The sequence below is a fragment of the Accipiter gentilis genome, chromosome 8 (genome assembly GCF_929443795.1).
Source record: "Accipiter gentilis chromosome 8, bAccGen1.1, whole genome shotgun sequence".
Classification (NCBI taxonomy): Eukaryota; Metazoa; Chordata; class Aves; order Accipitriformes; family Accipitridae; genus Astur; species Astur gentilis.
Genome location: NC_064887.1, coordinates 31,854,706 through 31,869,448, shown reverse-complemented (window position 1 = coordinate 31,869,448; position 14,743 = coordinate 31,854,706). Strand labels below are relative to the sequence as shown.

Below are 14,743 nucleotides of genomic sequence, written 5' to 3'. Positions count from 1 at the left end.
AAAATCAGATTACTAAGCTTGACTTATCAATATATCCAGCCTATTTAATTGTTTACATGTTATTAAAATCATCTGCATGCGGGTTTTAAACCTTACCTGCAATCCAGGGAAGAAAGCTAGCAAAGAATCCATCCAGGTCCTAGCATTTAGCATTGGTTTATGAATATGAACATCAAGAAGAAGAGGTGGTTGGCTAATGTATCTCATTATGGCATCATAGTGCTGACAAACATCAGAAAAATCATGAGTTTATATTATCAATACATTTTACAAGACAGACATAGATCACCAGACTATGGCATTTTATCTCAATGGGAGAACCAGTACTACACTCCATTATAACATTTGGCAAGGCACAGTAGTTTCTAGTTTTGCAAACTAAAAAGTGTAGTAAATACTGAAAAGCTCCACAGTATTACACATGCAATACACATCACATTTTCAAAGTAATTCACATACACAAAGATGTAATTCAGCAGCCACATGATAAACAACTATCACAATTAAGGCACATTTGCTTTGGCTGAATCTTTAAGCACGCACTAAACAAAGCTGAAATTACTTTCTCTGAACAAGAGAATTCTAAAGCAAATGCATCTCAGGAGGAGAAGGGGGAAAGGAGGTATAAAAAAAAAACCAACAAAGCAGCTGGACCTGATGGCTCAGAACAACTCTAAAACCCACTAGCTCACTTGTCAACTTGCTGACTTCCAATTCTATACTCCCCAAGATAACTGCCTGCCTTGTTTTCTGAAGCACAGAAGGTACAATCATGAGCACATGAGCCAAATTAATAGGAAACAGTTAACAGACATAACTGAGGCAAAATATAATAATGGTGGCTGCTTTTTAGGAATATGAAATAATCATTACACTTAAAGTGTTGCAACAGGCCTTTAGCTACTGAATTATTCCAATTTTAATATTGCTTATGATATAAAAACATGCTATATAAAAATCATGTTTTAAAATGTTTTTATAGGATATTATTTTCAAAAGAAAGAATACTTTTATGAAAAAATAACGATGCTGACAAAGTTGCTTAGTAATCTTATGAATTTAGTAATCTAATTGTGTTTTTCAGCTTGTAAGTATAATTAAATGTATACTGGGCTTTAGGATCTGCAGTGCAATGCAATCCGGACTTTGATTTTCAGATCTTTTTTGTTGCTCCAGGGCAGAAAGAAATTGTACCACGGCTTGTAATAAGAGGCCCTTATATTGTTTTACAGAAACATTTGCAGTATTACACTCTCCAAGGTGATCTTGAAATACAGCTTCTCCTGTACTGGAAACATAGAAAAAGTTCCAGAAAATTCCAGTTTTCATTGGATGGGGTTAAAATAGCTGCTCAGGTGACAGTTCACCCAAGATTAGCAAGAACTTGCAGTAAAAAGACCTGGCACTGGACACATCAGCAGTCACAGAAATTCTGCTAAAGATCTCTTTCATAGGCTTCTCAGGCTAACAGCTGACTGACAATACAATTAGTCTTAAATTTGTCTTACAGAAGACACAAACCGGAGCAAGGTGTTAACTTACCGTGTTAAATCTTTCCAGGAAACTGTCATCTCCCAGCAAGACATAGGCTTTTAATAAATATTCATAATATGAATCTATTCCTGCTCCAACTCCACTATCTAGAAACAGCAGAAAATGAAAAGGTGGTTTTACTTTAAGTAGCTATATGGATATTTTCCTTTGGTTTCATTTTGATTTTAAAGGCTCTTTCAGCAAGAGGAAAAGCCTTCTATCACTAGAATTAAGGCATAGATAGATGCAGAGACACAATACTGTATGACTACACTAAAGGCATTGCAATATCAGTGCACATATTAATATGAACAGACATGCAGTGAAGCCAGTTGTTTCACTTTTCTAATATGAAAATATTTCAACTGGCTGCCATAAACAACCACAGTCCTATTTATATTTTTCCTATGTATTTATAGTAGAATCTCCAAAAATTTATCCCAAGGCATTCCCTTCTCAGTATTAAAGTGAATCAGAGAACACTTCCTTTGCAATGAATAAAACTAGTTTCTGTACCAAAACACCCTTTCAGAGCAAAGCCAGGCTTCATTGTAGCAGGTTTCTCCAGCACTGACATTATGTAACTCCACTTGCCTATGCCATTAATATTTATAAGTAGTCTAGATAAGCGTTTTGGGGGCAGGTGGGGGTGTGTGTCAAGATTTTTTTCCTGCCCAAAACCACTTGTGGTCACTGATTCTGAGTCAGAATACCACACACCTTTGCGGACCCAGTCTCCAGTATGAATGTTAATAGTAACGCCCACTAAATTGCTGCTGCGCTGTCTCTTTTCCCAAATAAAATCAAGCGCTTTTCGTGCATACTCCTGCAACAACAAAAAACGCTCATTAAAGGAAATTAGAGAAACACAGATACTAAAGACTTATTATTTTGTTTATTGAAATTAAGATCCTAGGAAGTAATAAGATGTTTCATATCTAAATTTTAAAACTCAGTATTACACACACTTAAATAGTAAGAAGTTCAGTCCACATTTTATAGTTATTCAGCTGCTGATTAGTAAGAATGGTGCTTGACTACACAACTATTTGCCAATACACTGTATGGTCATAGGCAAGTCAAATATCCTTCTGCATGGGTTTCCTACTCTAAAATTGTGCATACAGATGGGATAGTGTAACCTAATTAAAATATTTCAAGAAATATAACATCCTTAGAATCAAAATCACTGTCTTTTCAAACATTTCAAGGTGGAACAGCAACCCTTGTTCATTAATATACAAGTTATATACATTCTTTTTATACATAAAATTAACTTCATGTAGCAACCTACCCAATAAAAATGGCTTTAAATCACCAAACACATGCATGGGATTTTAGGGGGCAAGTTTTACCAAAACACAGAACACAGGCCCAGCTATGCTTCCACTGGGTTCCATGACATGAAATGAAATACCAGGCCCATACTGAAAGATTTTAAAAAATTTCTAACCTTAAAAAGAGCTTGCTTTTTTTTTTTTTTTTTCTGTATTAGATCAAAGAAACCATACCTGCAAGCATTTTCATTTAGCTTTCTGCTGACAATATAGCCTTAGGCGGGTCTTGCACATGCTCAGTGGGACAACAGAAGTATGGGGATTTTTTATTTTTTTTTAACCTGCATTTTAAGGACCAAGTGTCTCACTTTTCTTCTTACTAGTCCTGATCCCTCTACTCCAAAACTATGCAAGCATTATTGTTTAGCTACTTTTCAGTGTATTTATCCTGTTTACTTCTGTATTGCTACTTTCAAACAAAATTATTTCCTGTGGTTTTCTGTTAAAAAAACACCAAAACTTAGAAGAAAGCTCACAAACACAACAAATCTGAACACACAAACTTTTTGTGCAGAACAGCCAAGATGTGCACCCATTTCATGAACTCAAAATTGTTTTTCCAAAATTACAGAAATGTAACAGAACACTAATGAATACCTAATCCAAAAAATAAGATATCATAGAAAGCAAACCTCAAATATAGATGTTCCTGTGAATCGGCTTAAAGCTGCAAACTCAAGGATCAAGGTACCCGCACAAGCTGTACAGGTATCAGTTTCTGTTCCTGTTCGTGCTTCTGGATGTCTTACACCAAATTTTAAGTTAACCTAGAGAAAAGTAGATACTATCATCTTTATTTTTACTAGCTGAAAGAATTTACACTCCCTTGATAATCAGTAGAGCAACTATATAATCTATGCTTTTTCTAAAGGTAAGGAAAAAAGACCACACAGCCCCCTTCAGTTTTGCTCTGCTTCACCATATACTGTCAACTCAAACATGCACATAAAGTTATCCAGAAGTACCCAAAATACTCAACCCTCCAAAACAAGTACTGGCCCAAATACCTGTTGCCCGGTTCACTAGACATTTGAATAAAAGAATACCACCCTGAAAATCTAATTCTAGCAATTTATTTACCAGCAAACCAAGAACTCAAAACATCACAAGTCCTCATGGAAACTCAGCTTTGTAAGTATCTTGCTACTCCTGGCTCCAGACAATACTTACTAGATGGACCTGCTTTTGTTGTGGGCACAACGTAGCTTTCTGCATTCTGGATAGAGAGGGCCCTCTCAGCAGAAAATTGTCAAACCCTGAACATTTTGAGTTAGACATTTTCACTAGAAAAATGCTTATTTACTGAGCCTAGATTTTTAATTCATGGGTAAGTTTCCAATCAAAGGTACATCTCACAAACTCAATTGATGATGTGCACTGGAAGTAGTTTTCTGTCATTCTAAGACCATGTACCATGCTTTGTTTGAATTTGATGAAAGTTTTTACATTAAGTGAATATTTTTAGGTTACAGCTACCTTTGTTCTCTTATGAAAATGTGGATGTAGACCATGAAGGTTAATCAGTTTTGTGCTAAATTCACAAGCATGTGCTTGCAAGTTGTTCTTTCACTGTCTTAGTGAGAGATATGCACCAAAACAAAAATTACTCTCCTCAGCTACTTGGTGGTGCTTATAGTAGCAGGAAGCAAGAAATCAGTAGACAGTGATTAGACAAGATTTCTCTTGTTACTCTTTACCCCCAACAATGTATATTAGAATTTTCAGAGCTGGAAATATAGAGATTCAGAGCACCTACGACTTTATTTTAAAATACCAGGTATCGTGTACTACAAATGAGCAATTTATCAGCTTTTGATTTTCTGTACAGTTAATAAATATACAAGTGATTTTAGAAACAGAGATAAAAACAAAACAACAAGAATTTTGCTTACACAAGTAATCCTGAATTGCAGAAATGAGAGAACTTACTCTTGGATAAGGAAGACCGCTAGTGGTGTTAAAAGCAGGTAAAAGCTTGTAGCCTAGTTCCTTTGCCATGTGCAGAAGTTCACCATTGTACCACTGCATATATTCACCTTTTTCTTTCAGCATAATTGCTACTGAATGCCCACCTAGGAGACCTCTAAACACAAGAAAAATTATCCACATCTCAAAAGGTATATTCATCTGAATAGCAATGCAAAAGTTTCTACTATTTAGATGACTATGTACATAACTGTGCTATATTCACATGGCCCTAATTTTCAGAAATGCTGAGCAGACGCAAGTCCCAGTTAGAATCAAGGTTAGCTGCCAGTATTTTGGGAGCAATTCATGTTATTTAGGACTCAGTCCTAAACTGTAGAGGAATCATTGATTCATCAATATAGTTAGTCAAGAATAACAAACCAATACCTCTAGAATTGCATATCATAGCTTAAAACTAACCTGCTCTGGCCCTGCGTTGAGCAGCAAGTTGGACTAGAGATCTCCAGAGGTCCCTTCCACCCTGAAATAATCTATTACACTAAGTATCAAAGTGTTCTATTGATTAAATCAAGTATTGAATAGTCTAAAAACTGTTTCCATTAAGAAAAAACACTGCTACCTCAGCATGGACAATTTTTTTTAATCAAAAAAGCTACACCTGCAGCAGTTAGATGGGGGTCAACTTGATTCAGTACCACTGCATCAATTCCTGTCTATCATTTTAAAACCTTTCTTAGGGCATATGTCAAGCTATGCTGATAAAGCCACAACTGTTTTAAATGAGGTGAAATAGCACAGAAAGGTATGCCTTAAGGACATTTAGCTAAAGCACATATTTTTAAGTTTTGAAAACATAAAAGTTACTCACCCAAGGACTCTTATGTTGGTTTCAAAGACAGATACAACTATGTCGTTATCTAAATTAACATCCTTTATTACTTTTTTTACAGCCTCTTCAAACTCTTTGGTTTTATTTAACACCTGGAATACAAATGTAACCAGGTGTTTAAGTTCCAACATAGCTAATACAGTCACACTCAGGTGTAGAAGAACAAATGCAATGAATTAAAAAAGAAAGCATTTAACATGCCTTAGATTGATATTCTGGTCCTGCAGGGGCACACTGATACAGTGCAAACACATTCGTATTATTGTTTTTCTCATGAGAAACATAAAAGAGAATAAAAGCTGTACACAAAGAATAAAGTCACTGAGAATGTACCTAAACTATTAGCCAGGGATTTATTTGTTTGTTCCTTCCCCTACTTGCATGCCATAACTGTAGTGCGACAGGACCCAGTGGGCTGCGGGCTGTGCTGGCAGAGTGGGAAAAGACTGGCCTGCTCTGATGCGTCCAATTTCACAGAGGCCTCCCTCCTATCCACAGACTAAGAAGCCACATCGTAAGTTCCATGAATCATCCTAGCAGCCTTCCTCCTCCCAACAGTTTCCTTCTTGTGCCTGAAGAACAGCTCGGGCACTTCCTACAGATTTTCTTTCATACCAACTTTCTTTTGGTTCAATCAAACTTTAAGAATCTTAGTGACTTATCCAATTTGTTATAAGTGACTTTAAATTCCACAAGTGTTAATCCTGCTCTAAGACAAGAAAATAAATAAAACGCAATAATCCATTTGAGTGTCCAGTAGAGACTGGGAGTTCCAGACTCCACATTTTCAACATTTGTGGTCCTGATTCAAGAGACGAGGGTCGTCTCACAGCACATCATAAAAAGGGAACAGCTGTCAGGGAAAGAGCATTATATGATTCACACACTAAATCAGCACAGTAAGGATTTTCAAAGCTTTTTACATTTACCTGTAGATGTGAATGGCCAAAAATTTCTGATTTCTGAACTCTATCTTATGATGACAAAACATGTCAAAGGGATTGAAACCTAACAAAAAGTAGTTTATTAATGATTGGAATCTTTTAATAAGAGATGGAACCTAAGAAGTTTGGCAACATTTCCTGGCAAACATGTCCAGGGTTGCGGGTTTTTTAAACAAATATTTAGGTGCATGCAAATTCATCCATGAAACAAGTATGTACAATTTAAAAACATAAATTAATTCAGTAGGTATTAAGAGGGGTTCACCTATAAGTCAGTATGTTGCTTTAAACTATAATGAGAAGCAAACTCACATACTTTTTTTGTTAAGTTACCGCCCAAGAAAAGCAAGATAAGAAAGCATCAATGAAATGTGAAGGAACTGTTGTAGTTTTCTTTTTGCAACAAACTCCAAACGCCACCATCGCAGCACTTGAAAGTTCTTACAAGCAATAGCCACTTCAAACAGGTAGCCAGAGATTACAGGTGAAGAAAAATTAGTATTTTTTATGTATAATTTAACAAAATAGAAATCTAAAAATAAGTCTGAGCATCAGAAGCCAATCTTTTTGTTTTATCAAAGTTCATCAATAGATTAAACTTACCACAAGAGTGTCCAAGGTATCAATCAAGGTCAGTGAAAATCTATGAAACAAAATTTAAAACAGATTTACTATAGACTTGTATGTGTAGAAATTAAATAATTTTTAATAGTAACCAATACCATGGAAGGAACTAAATTCTCACAGACCACTAGCTGCTAGAAAATAACACCCTACTAATTTTCTTCCCTTTGTTAGTGACCAGAATAGGACCTGTCTGGAACAAGCTATGATTACAAAGATACCTTTATTTACTGCAAAGCTTTCAAAATTCTTGTAAGCAAATTAAATTTTTATTTCTAGTCTCCAATCAAATCTACTAAAAAACCCAGTAGAATGGTTCAAAGTCTTTTTCCAACCTCTTTTTTTCTTTCTTTTTCAAAAAACAAAGAATGTTGACTTACTAAATGTAACAATAAAAAGATGGAAGAAGATCAAAAATCGTTCCAAGCTAAATTTCTCCTCCCAGAAACTGTTCCAATTACCTACTTCAGAAAAAGCTGCAATTTGTTGCAATAAAACTCAATGTTAAAATTAGTGATGAAAGACTAAAGAAAATGTTACTTTGTTATGAAACTTCTATGTGGGATAAAATGGAACAGGAAAAGGTACAATAAAGGGCAGTAAGTGAGGGCTGAGGGCAAGTAGCAGTTTCTGTACTAGGAACTAGTGAACAGACTAACACTCTTCAGCCTGCAAGAGCAAAAGCTTAAGCATCATTATACAAAGATTTTAAAATTGTACACGGCATGAAGAAAGTGAATGAGAATCTGCTATTCACTGCTTCTCACAGTTAAGTTTCACCTGATGCTATCCAGCAGCAGCAAGCGGCAGGCTTAAAATAAAAACCTACTTATTCCATAAAAAAAGAACATCAAATCAGATCCATACTATTGGAAACAGGAATATCACAATAAGGCTTGTCCCATTTGTACATTCTTCTCTAGGCCTGTTCTAGTGCATACCAAGCTGAGTGGACCTTTAGCCTAACCCAATAAAATTGCTCTTATGTTAAGAAACACACACCACTCATAGAAAAGATTTTACAGAGTAGGATGGTATTAAAATTGAAACCTTTGGAAACAGTTACAACTGCCTATTGAAGAACAAGTGTCAAGAATTTAAGCAAGTACCCAATGTTTTAGACCCTGTAGGCAACACATGACTATGCATGAAGCATAATTAAAATTCTAATTAAGTGGTCATATATTATAATTTTCTTCAATTTGTAAAGATATAGCAGCATCCTGTGAGTGTCGTTCTACAAGAGAAAGAGATTAACTAGTGGCTATGCACAACTGTATAACAAATACACAGCTTCTTCCATACAAAAGTGGAGGAGATTATGCATCACACAGCTGTAGGGAAGGCTGGTGTACAAGTATACTCCCTAGCCCTCCAGGGAAACAGAATCGACCTAGCTGTCTCACCCTGTCATTTTGTGATTGCAAAGGCTTGTAGAGAACATGACTGATGAGCCAGCTGGCAAGAAAAAGGATTATATAGGAAATCTGATAAATACTAATATATCTAATTATTAGGAACAGAAAAAAGCATGTATGCAGAAAAATAATAAATACTTACACTATTCAATGCATCTAAGGGGCTGAATGGTATTTTTATTCAAATGATAGTATGTTACTATGGGGAAAAAGGCAATTAAAAAGAACGCATGACCAGGATTGAAAATACATTTGCTTGACACTTCTTTCTCATCAGTTGTATCTCTCAATACCTCCAAAGCAGCAGGCTTATATAGGAATCTCCAGACTAAGGAGCTTTTGTACATAACAAAAAATAACCAAAATGACATGCTCAATATCATGGTGTGAAGAGAAGTAGTATTTAAGACAAGGACTTCAGCTTTGATTATCACTAGTCTTCTTAGGGACACCAAGCAGTTATACCAATTAAAAAAAGGCAGCAGGTATTTGTTGTTAACTATTTGCTCTATAAACAAACTGCACACATACAGACAACAAAGAAATCAATTACAATCAGATTTAGAGTAATTAAACTTTGTCTTTGATTGTTCAATTTAACATGGAGAAAGAGTCCTTAAATCTATATTTTGCTGGCCAAAGGATCAGTCCTTTGTATTATAAGTTATCGTAAAATAAAAAATATTAAGAACTTCCATATCTGAAATAATGTTTTATACTTTGGCAAAGGCCTTAGGCTACCACACACATGATAATCATTTGACTAATGATGTTTTCAGAGAGCTTTCTACAAAAAAAAAGGCATTTTTAATATCACTTATAAGGTCAGCATAATGGGTAACAGTTTACTGTTCTGTGCAGCTGATAACTAACCCTTATAACCTCTATTGAGCAGTCAAATTTACTAATACCATAAATGTCAGCTCACATTTGGAACACTTTCCTATGGAAAATACTTGGAGAATGATTTAAAAAATTATCTTTGGATTTCATTCACTGGTCAATTCTCTTTTTCTGATTGAAGTACAATTTCACATCAGTTAACATCATGGGAAGAAACAATAGAAGTATTTCTTACTAATGTAAGTTTCTGGACTTGTCAACTGAACAAACAAGTTTTACGGGCTGCAAATTGTATTTAGATTCCTACATCTTTACATGAGACAGTAACCATTTCAAACACTAACTTTCCCAAGGCATCATCCACATCCCCTCGACTTGGTTCCTGACCCCGTACTCGTCCACGACAAGTTAAAGGCATGAGTTCATCAGCTGGATACGCATGCTCCTGTGGGGATACAAAACAAGGGAATACATTACAATTGTTAGAGTCATTTCAGCAAGTCTTCAGAGCTGGTTAAAAAGAAGCCCCATTACTGTACTTCCAAAAAACTGCATGACAATCACAGAATCTCTAAGGTGGGAAAGGACCTCTAGAGATCCCCTTGTCCAACCCCTCTACTCAAGCAGGGCCATCTAGACACCCAGTTGCCCAGTACTGTGTCCAGACAAGTTTTGAGTATCTCCAAGGATGGAGACTCCACAACCTCTTTGGGTAACCTGTGCCAGTACTCGGTCACCTTCATGGTAAAAAAGTGTTTCCTGATGTTCAGAGGGAACCTCCTGTGTTTCAGTTTGTGCCCACTGCCTCTGGACCTGTCACCAGGCACCGCTGAGAAGAACCTGAGAACCTGGCTCCGTCATCTTTACAGCCTCCCTTCAGGTATTTATATACAGTGATAAGATCCCCCTGAGACTTCTCTTCTCCAGGCTGAACAGCCCCAGCTCTCTCAGCCTTTCCCCATAGGAATGATGCTCCAGTCTCTTCATCATCTTTATCGCCTTTCATTGGACTCTGTCCAGTATGTCTGTTTCTCTCTTGTACTGGGGAGGCCAGAACTGAACACAGTACTCCAGGTGTGGCCTCACCAGTGCCAAGTAGAGGGGAAGGATCACCTCCCTCCATCTGCTGGCAATGTTTTGCCTAATGCAGCCCAGGATACCATCAGTTGCCTTTGCCACAAGGGCACGTTGCTGGCTCATGGTCAACTTGGTGTCCACCAAGACCCCCAGGTCCTTTTCTGCTGAGCTGCTCTCCAGCTGGGTGGCTGGAAATGATTAAACTGTGAACAGAGCAACAGGACCTCTTTCTCTCTAACCTCCCAGAAAAGTCTGGAATAACTAACAGCACATCCAAAAAAATCCCACCAATTAACTTGAATAGGTAATTCTGTGCTTTCTGCAACAAGGTGCATATGACGTTTCCTATAATGTCTCTAAGGCAGGAATTATCATCTCAAAGATGAGTTTAAAACCTAAAGCTAATGCAGGCATTATCAAGTGGCTGGTATTTCATGGAGAAATTAGTGTGAATTAGACTTTGAAGTCACTTTGGAAACATTTCCAAGTGAACACAAGCAACTCAGGGTCACACTCAGTGACAGATAAGAGAACTCAGAAGGTAAAATAATAAACTGGTAAATCACTACACAAGGCATAACAAAAGATAACACAAAAAAGCTTAGCAAGACTGAACCTTTTACAAATATAACATTTTTTTTAAAAGAGAGAGAGACATTGCTAGATTATTTTTTTTTTAAAGCAACAGTTACTTTCCATATTTCTAGAAAAAGCACTCTGCAAAGCAAGCATTGCAAAGTATTGTAATATTATTTCTTGTCAGTCAGAAATAACAGGAGTGGCACCATTGCCTAAGTCAGGCACTGTGAATAAAAGGCCTGTTTTCTTCCTATTGTCTCCCAAGTCAATGCAAGTTTCATAGGTTTAAACTATCACTAAAATGGGATATCAAATGAAATAGACACAAATTTGAAATACATCATTGTGCAATAGGAGAGGTTTACTGAAAAATTTTCACAGTGGCCACTGACATTAATAAAGATGAATCTTAAATATATCTAATTTCAAACATGCATGAAATTGCCTCTCCATTAGAAGCCCAATACAAGTGATTTGGAATGGAGTTTCTCTCTTTTACATCAGGAAACTGGACACTGTACCGTGCCCTCCAGTTTTACTTTTAGTGGAGAACCAATGTGTGGCAGGATAAAAAAGTTCAATAACTGCACTGAAACTGCAAGTAAACACATTCAAAGTCTTTCCAAATACACGGTACAAAAATAATCTATATTCAAACATGAAATAAAGAGGAAAAGAAGGAACATTCATCCACAAATAAACAGCTCTTACAGTAACTTCTTTTGAAACTGATGTTTTATTTCCCTGCCTACCACTCTCCCAAGTGTTTTGGTCTTTGCACGACTCTGTTCTCCTCAAGTTCAGCTACAAAAGCCAGAATCTAGATCATTTTAATATGGCTCAGATGTTTCTGAATATCCGTGCAAAGTATTCAGAAAAACAGATTAAAAAAGTGCATGACAAAAGCAAAGTCAAAACTAAGATCTCTGCCTTAAATTATGGAGAAAAAAGGTGATAAAAATTCTGGATAAAATGGACTTTTAGTCTTACAAAATCATAAGGAACTAGAAGCACTTTGAAAAATAAAAGTTTGCTTATTCTGTCTAGAGCAGGAAAGGTTACTGGGTCAAGTGATTTCCCAACTTGTAATTTCTCCCCTTTCAAGTAACCTCAAAGGAAGGTAGCAAGACCCATTAAATATAAAACATGGCACAAATGTTACAATAAACATACTTCTGGAAGATACTATACAAAGGGAGCTCAACAGATACTTTGGAATTTCTACACATTCTGACTGAACAGATGATCGTATTGCCTAATGTCAGGACTGTACATTCAAGGCAGCACAGTACTTGAATAATGAAAAAGGACACATCGCTACTAGTGCTGTAAACCAAGAAATACCTGCTGGCCTCAAGTGACTGACATTTTCGCATATTCTTTCTGACAGTCAAGAAAAAAAAATCCTGAAGGACTGAAAAAAAAAAAAAAAAGCAGCTTTTTACTCAAAGCTCCTGGTAGCAACCGAAAAAAAAGACAAGGGAGTTCCCCCCTTGCATGCAAACATGAATTTTCGGTCTTCTAAATACACGTGTCTAAAATGCATATTAATAGAAACAGAAAATCAAAACTTTTCAGCTGGCTGTTTCAAAAGCAGCTGCAAAAATACTTAATTCTCTTGCTGTCAGAATCAAGTCTGATACCCTAATCTTTTCTTCTACTTTAAACAAACAAGTCATATTTCTCTGTTTGTTTAGTGCTCTGGCATACGTGGCAAGTAAATATCCTTTTGGCTTCAAAGCTTCCCGGATAGCTGAAGTCATTCTTTTTCATCCAGAATTTTCTTGCTTCAGATGTAGTAAGACACCTACCAGTTACCAATTTATCACACAATGAACAGTAGGAGCACAGATCCTGTCTACTGGCATGTAACATTCTATCTGATTTTGCCAAATATGTAACAGCTTTTCCTTCAGAATGCCATGGGAAATTCAAGCCAAGTGTTTTTCAGGGAACCAGGTCCCAAGTAACTAATTACAAATTATCACAAAAAAGCCTGATGCTTGTTAAACTGCTCAAGTGTCGAAAGCAAAAGCTAATGTTAAAAACTACACCCACTTTGAAAATACTGTTGCTTGGCTTTTTATCCATTCTAGAGTTCTATAACTCTCAGGTACTGCATAAACTTGTAACTCACAAGCTTTTAAGCTTGTATTACATATTAAAGCGTTAAAGCATCATACAGAAACTGGGACATGTGGCAAGACACTGTCAAGAGACAGGAGTTTGTCCTGCAGGAACTGGTGCAACTTAAAAGAGAGGGGTTTCTGCAACAGCCACAGAGAATGTATAAAAAGATTGTTAATGTAAACTCAGTAAGAATGCATCTTTTATATTTATCTTATTCACATTTACAGTTTCTCCTCAGAATTGCATTACTAATAGCACATTTGAAAGTAATTATTACTTGAGGAAAGTCAGTCCACTCTAAGTAATTCTTTATTCTTAATCATATCTAAACTAAGCTAACTTATTTCAAGATTGATTAGAGTGCAGAATGGCTCACATATCCAGAACATGAGGACACCTGCACAGAAAATCACAAGTCATATTAACAGAAACTATAGTGCGTTTGGCTCACTGTCATGTGACAGTGACATACTCAGAAGAGACTATAATGTGTAGATATGACAAGATCCCCTTTTTGTTCTACTTTGTTCTACATTGTTTGTTTGCAAAAGAGCTACCAAATTGCATCTAACATATCTTACCACCGAAGAAATGCTGTACATAAATTTTACCTACAAAATAAGTAAGAACAATTTGTGTTCTCCAGAATCCGATGACTACAGACAGCTCTTACCTCATATTTTTAGGTGTCTGGAATTTCAAACCAAATATTTTACCAAAGATGAAAACAGTTCATAGCTTGACTTGAGATAAACTGGTTTGAGGAATATCAGGCACAGATTAACAGAGTGACCGCTAGCAATTCCTAGCTACGATTCTGAAAGCCATCATAAACCTCCTGACACTGCTCTTCCTGAAAGTAACATTTGTTCGTTTCTTTTTAAAGGCTATACAGGTGCTTTTATTTATTTTAGCTTTGTTTTCGCCCCTACTTCCCTGCTATTTCTCTAGAATGTCAGGTACTGTAGGTTGCTTTCTATCCCAGGTCAGCAATAACAACTCCAAAAAAATTAAGCAAACAAGTGTTTTACTTACCATATAATTGCTATATGCATGATCAAACATTTCGAGCACTTGGTTTCTAAAAAAGAAAAAAGAAAAAGCATTAGTGGTCTGCTTCACAATGGCCTTTAACATACTATCTTAGAACAGCAACATGTATTACACTTTAATATCTGAATATCAGTAACAGGTCCTCTACTAACGTACTCTACTCAAGTAAGTGAAATATAGCATAATAATTTTTCCTAATTTGGCTACTTCCATTCACTGCAGAAAGGAAAGACTATTTCTTCACCTAACATGAAATGAACTATTTGGGGATTTCTTTCAACCTCCTGTGCTTCCCCTTAAATAGCTGTAGATGTCACCAACCCATTAAAGCTAGAGATGGGACACATTCCATGCTCAGCAAAAAACAGAAAATTGAATTATGTTCTG

At 36.3% G+C, this 14,743-nt stretch overlaps 1 protein-coding gene across 4 annotated transcripts in view; it reads right to left on the bottom strand.

Moving 5' to 3' along the window:
* Nucleotides 1–14,743, bottom strand: part of EDEM3 (ER degradation enhancing alpha-mannosidase like protein 3) — a 30,513-nt gene that overhangs the window by 13,541 nt on the left and 2,229 nt on the right. For all 4 annotated transcript variants that reach the window (XR_007507130.1, XM_049809473.1, XM_049809475.1 and 1 more), the window contains exons 2-10: nt 14,339–14,384; nt 9,862–9,962; nt 7,236–7,275; nt 5,668–5,780; nt 4,800–4,953; nt 3,503–3,637; nt 2,254–2,359; nt 1,543–1,640; nt 97–222 (exon numbers count right to left, since the gene is read on the bottom strand). Coding sequence is in view for 3 of the 4 variants with exons in the window: in XM_049809473.1 (XP_049665430.1) it covers nt 97–222; nt 1,543–1,640; nt 2,254–2,359; nt 3,503–3,637; nt 4,800–4,953; nt 5,668–5,780; nt 7,236–7,275; nt 9,862–9,962; nt 14,339–14,384 (919 nt within the window). In the remaining variant the exon portion in view is untranslated. The remainder of the gene's footprint in view (nt 1–96; nt 223–1,542; nt 1,641–2,253; nt 2,360–3,502; nt 3,638–4,799; nt 4,954–5,667; nt 5,781–7,235; nt 7,276–9,861; nt 9,963–14,338; nt 14,385–14,743) is intronic.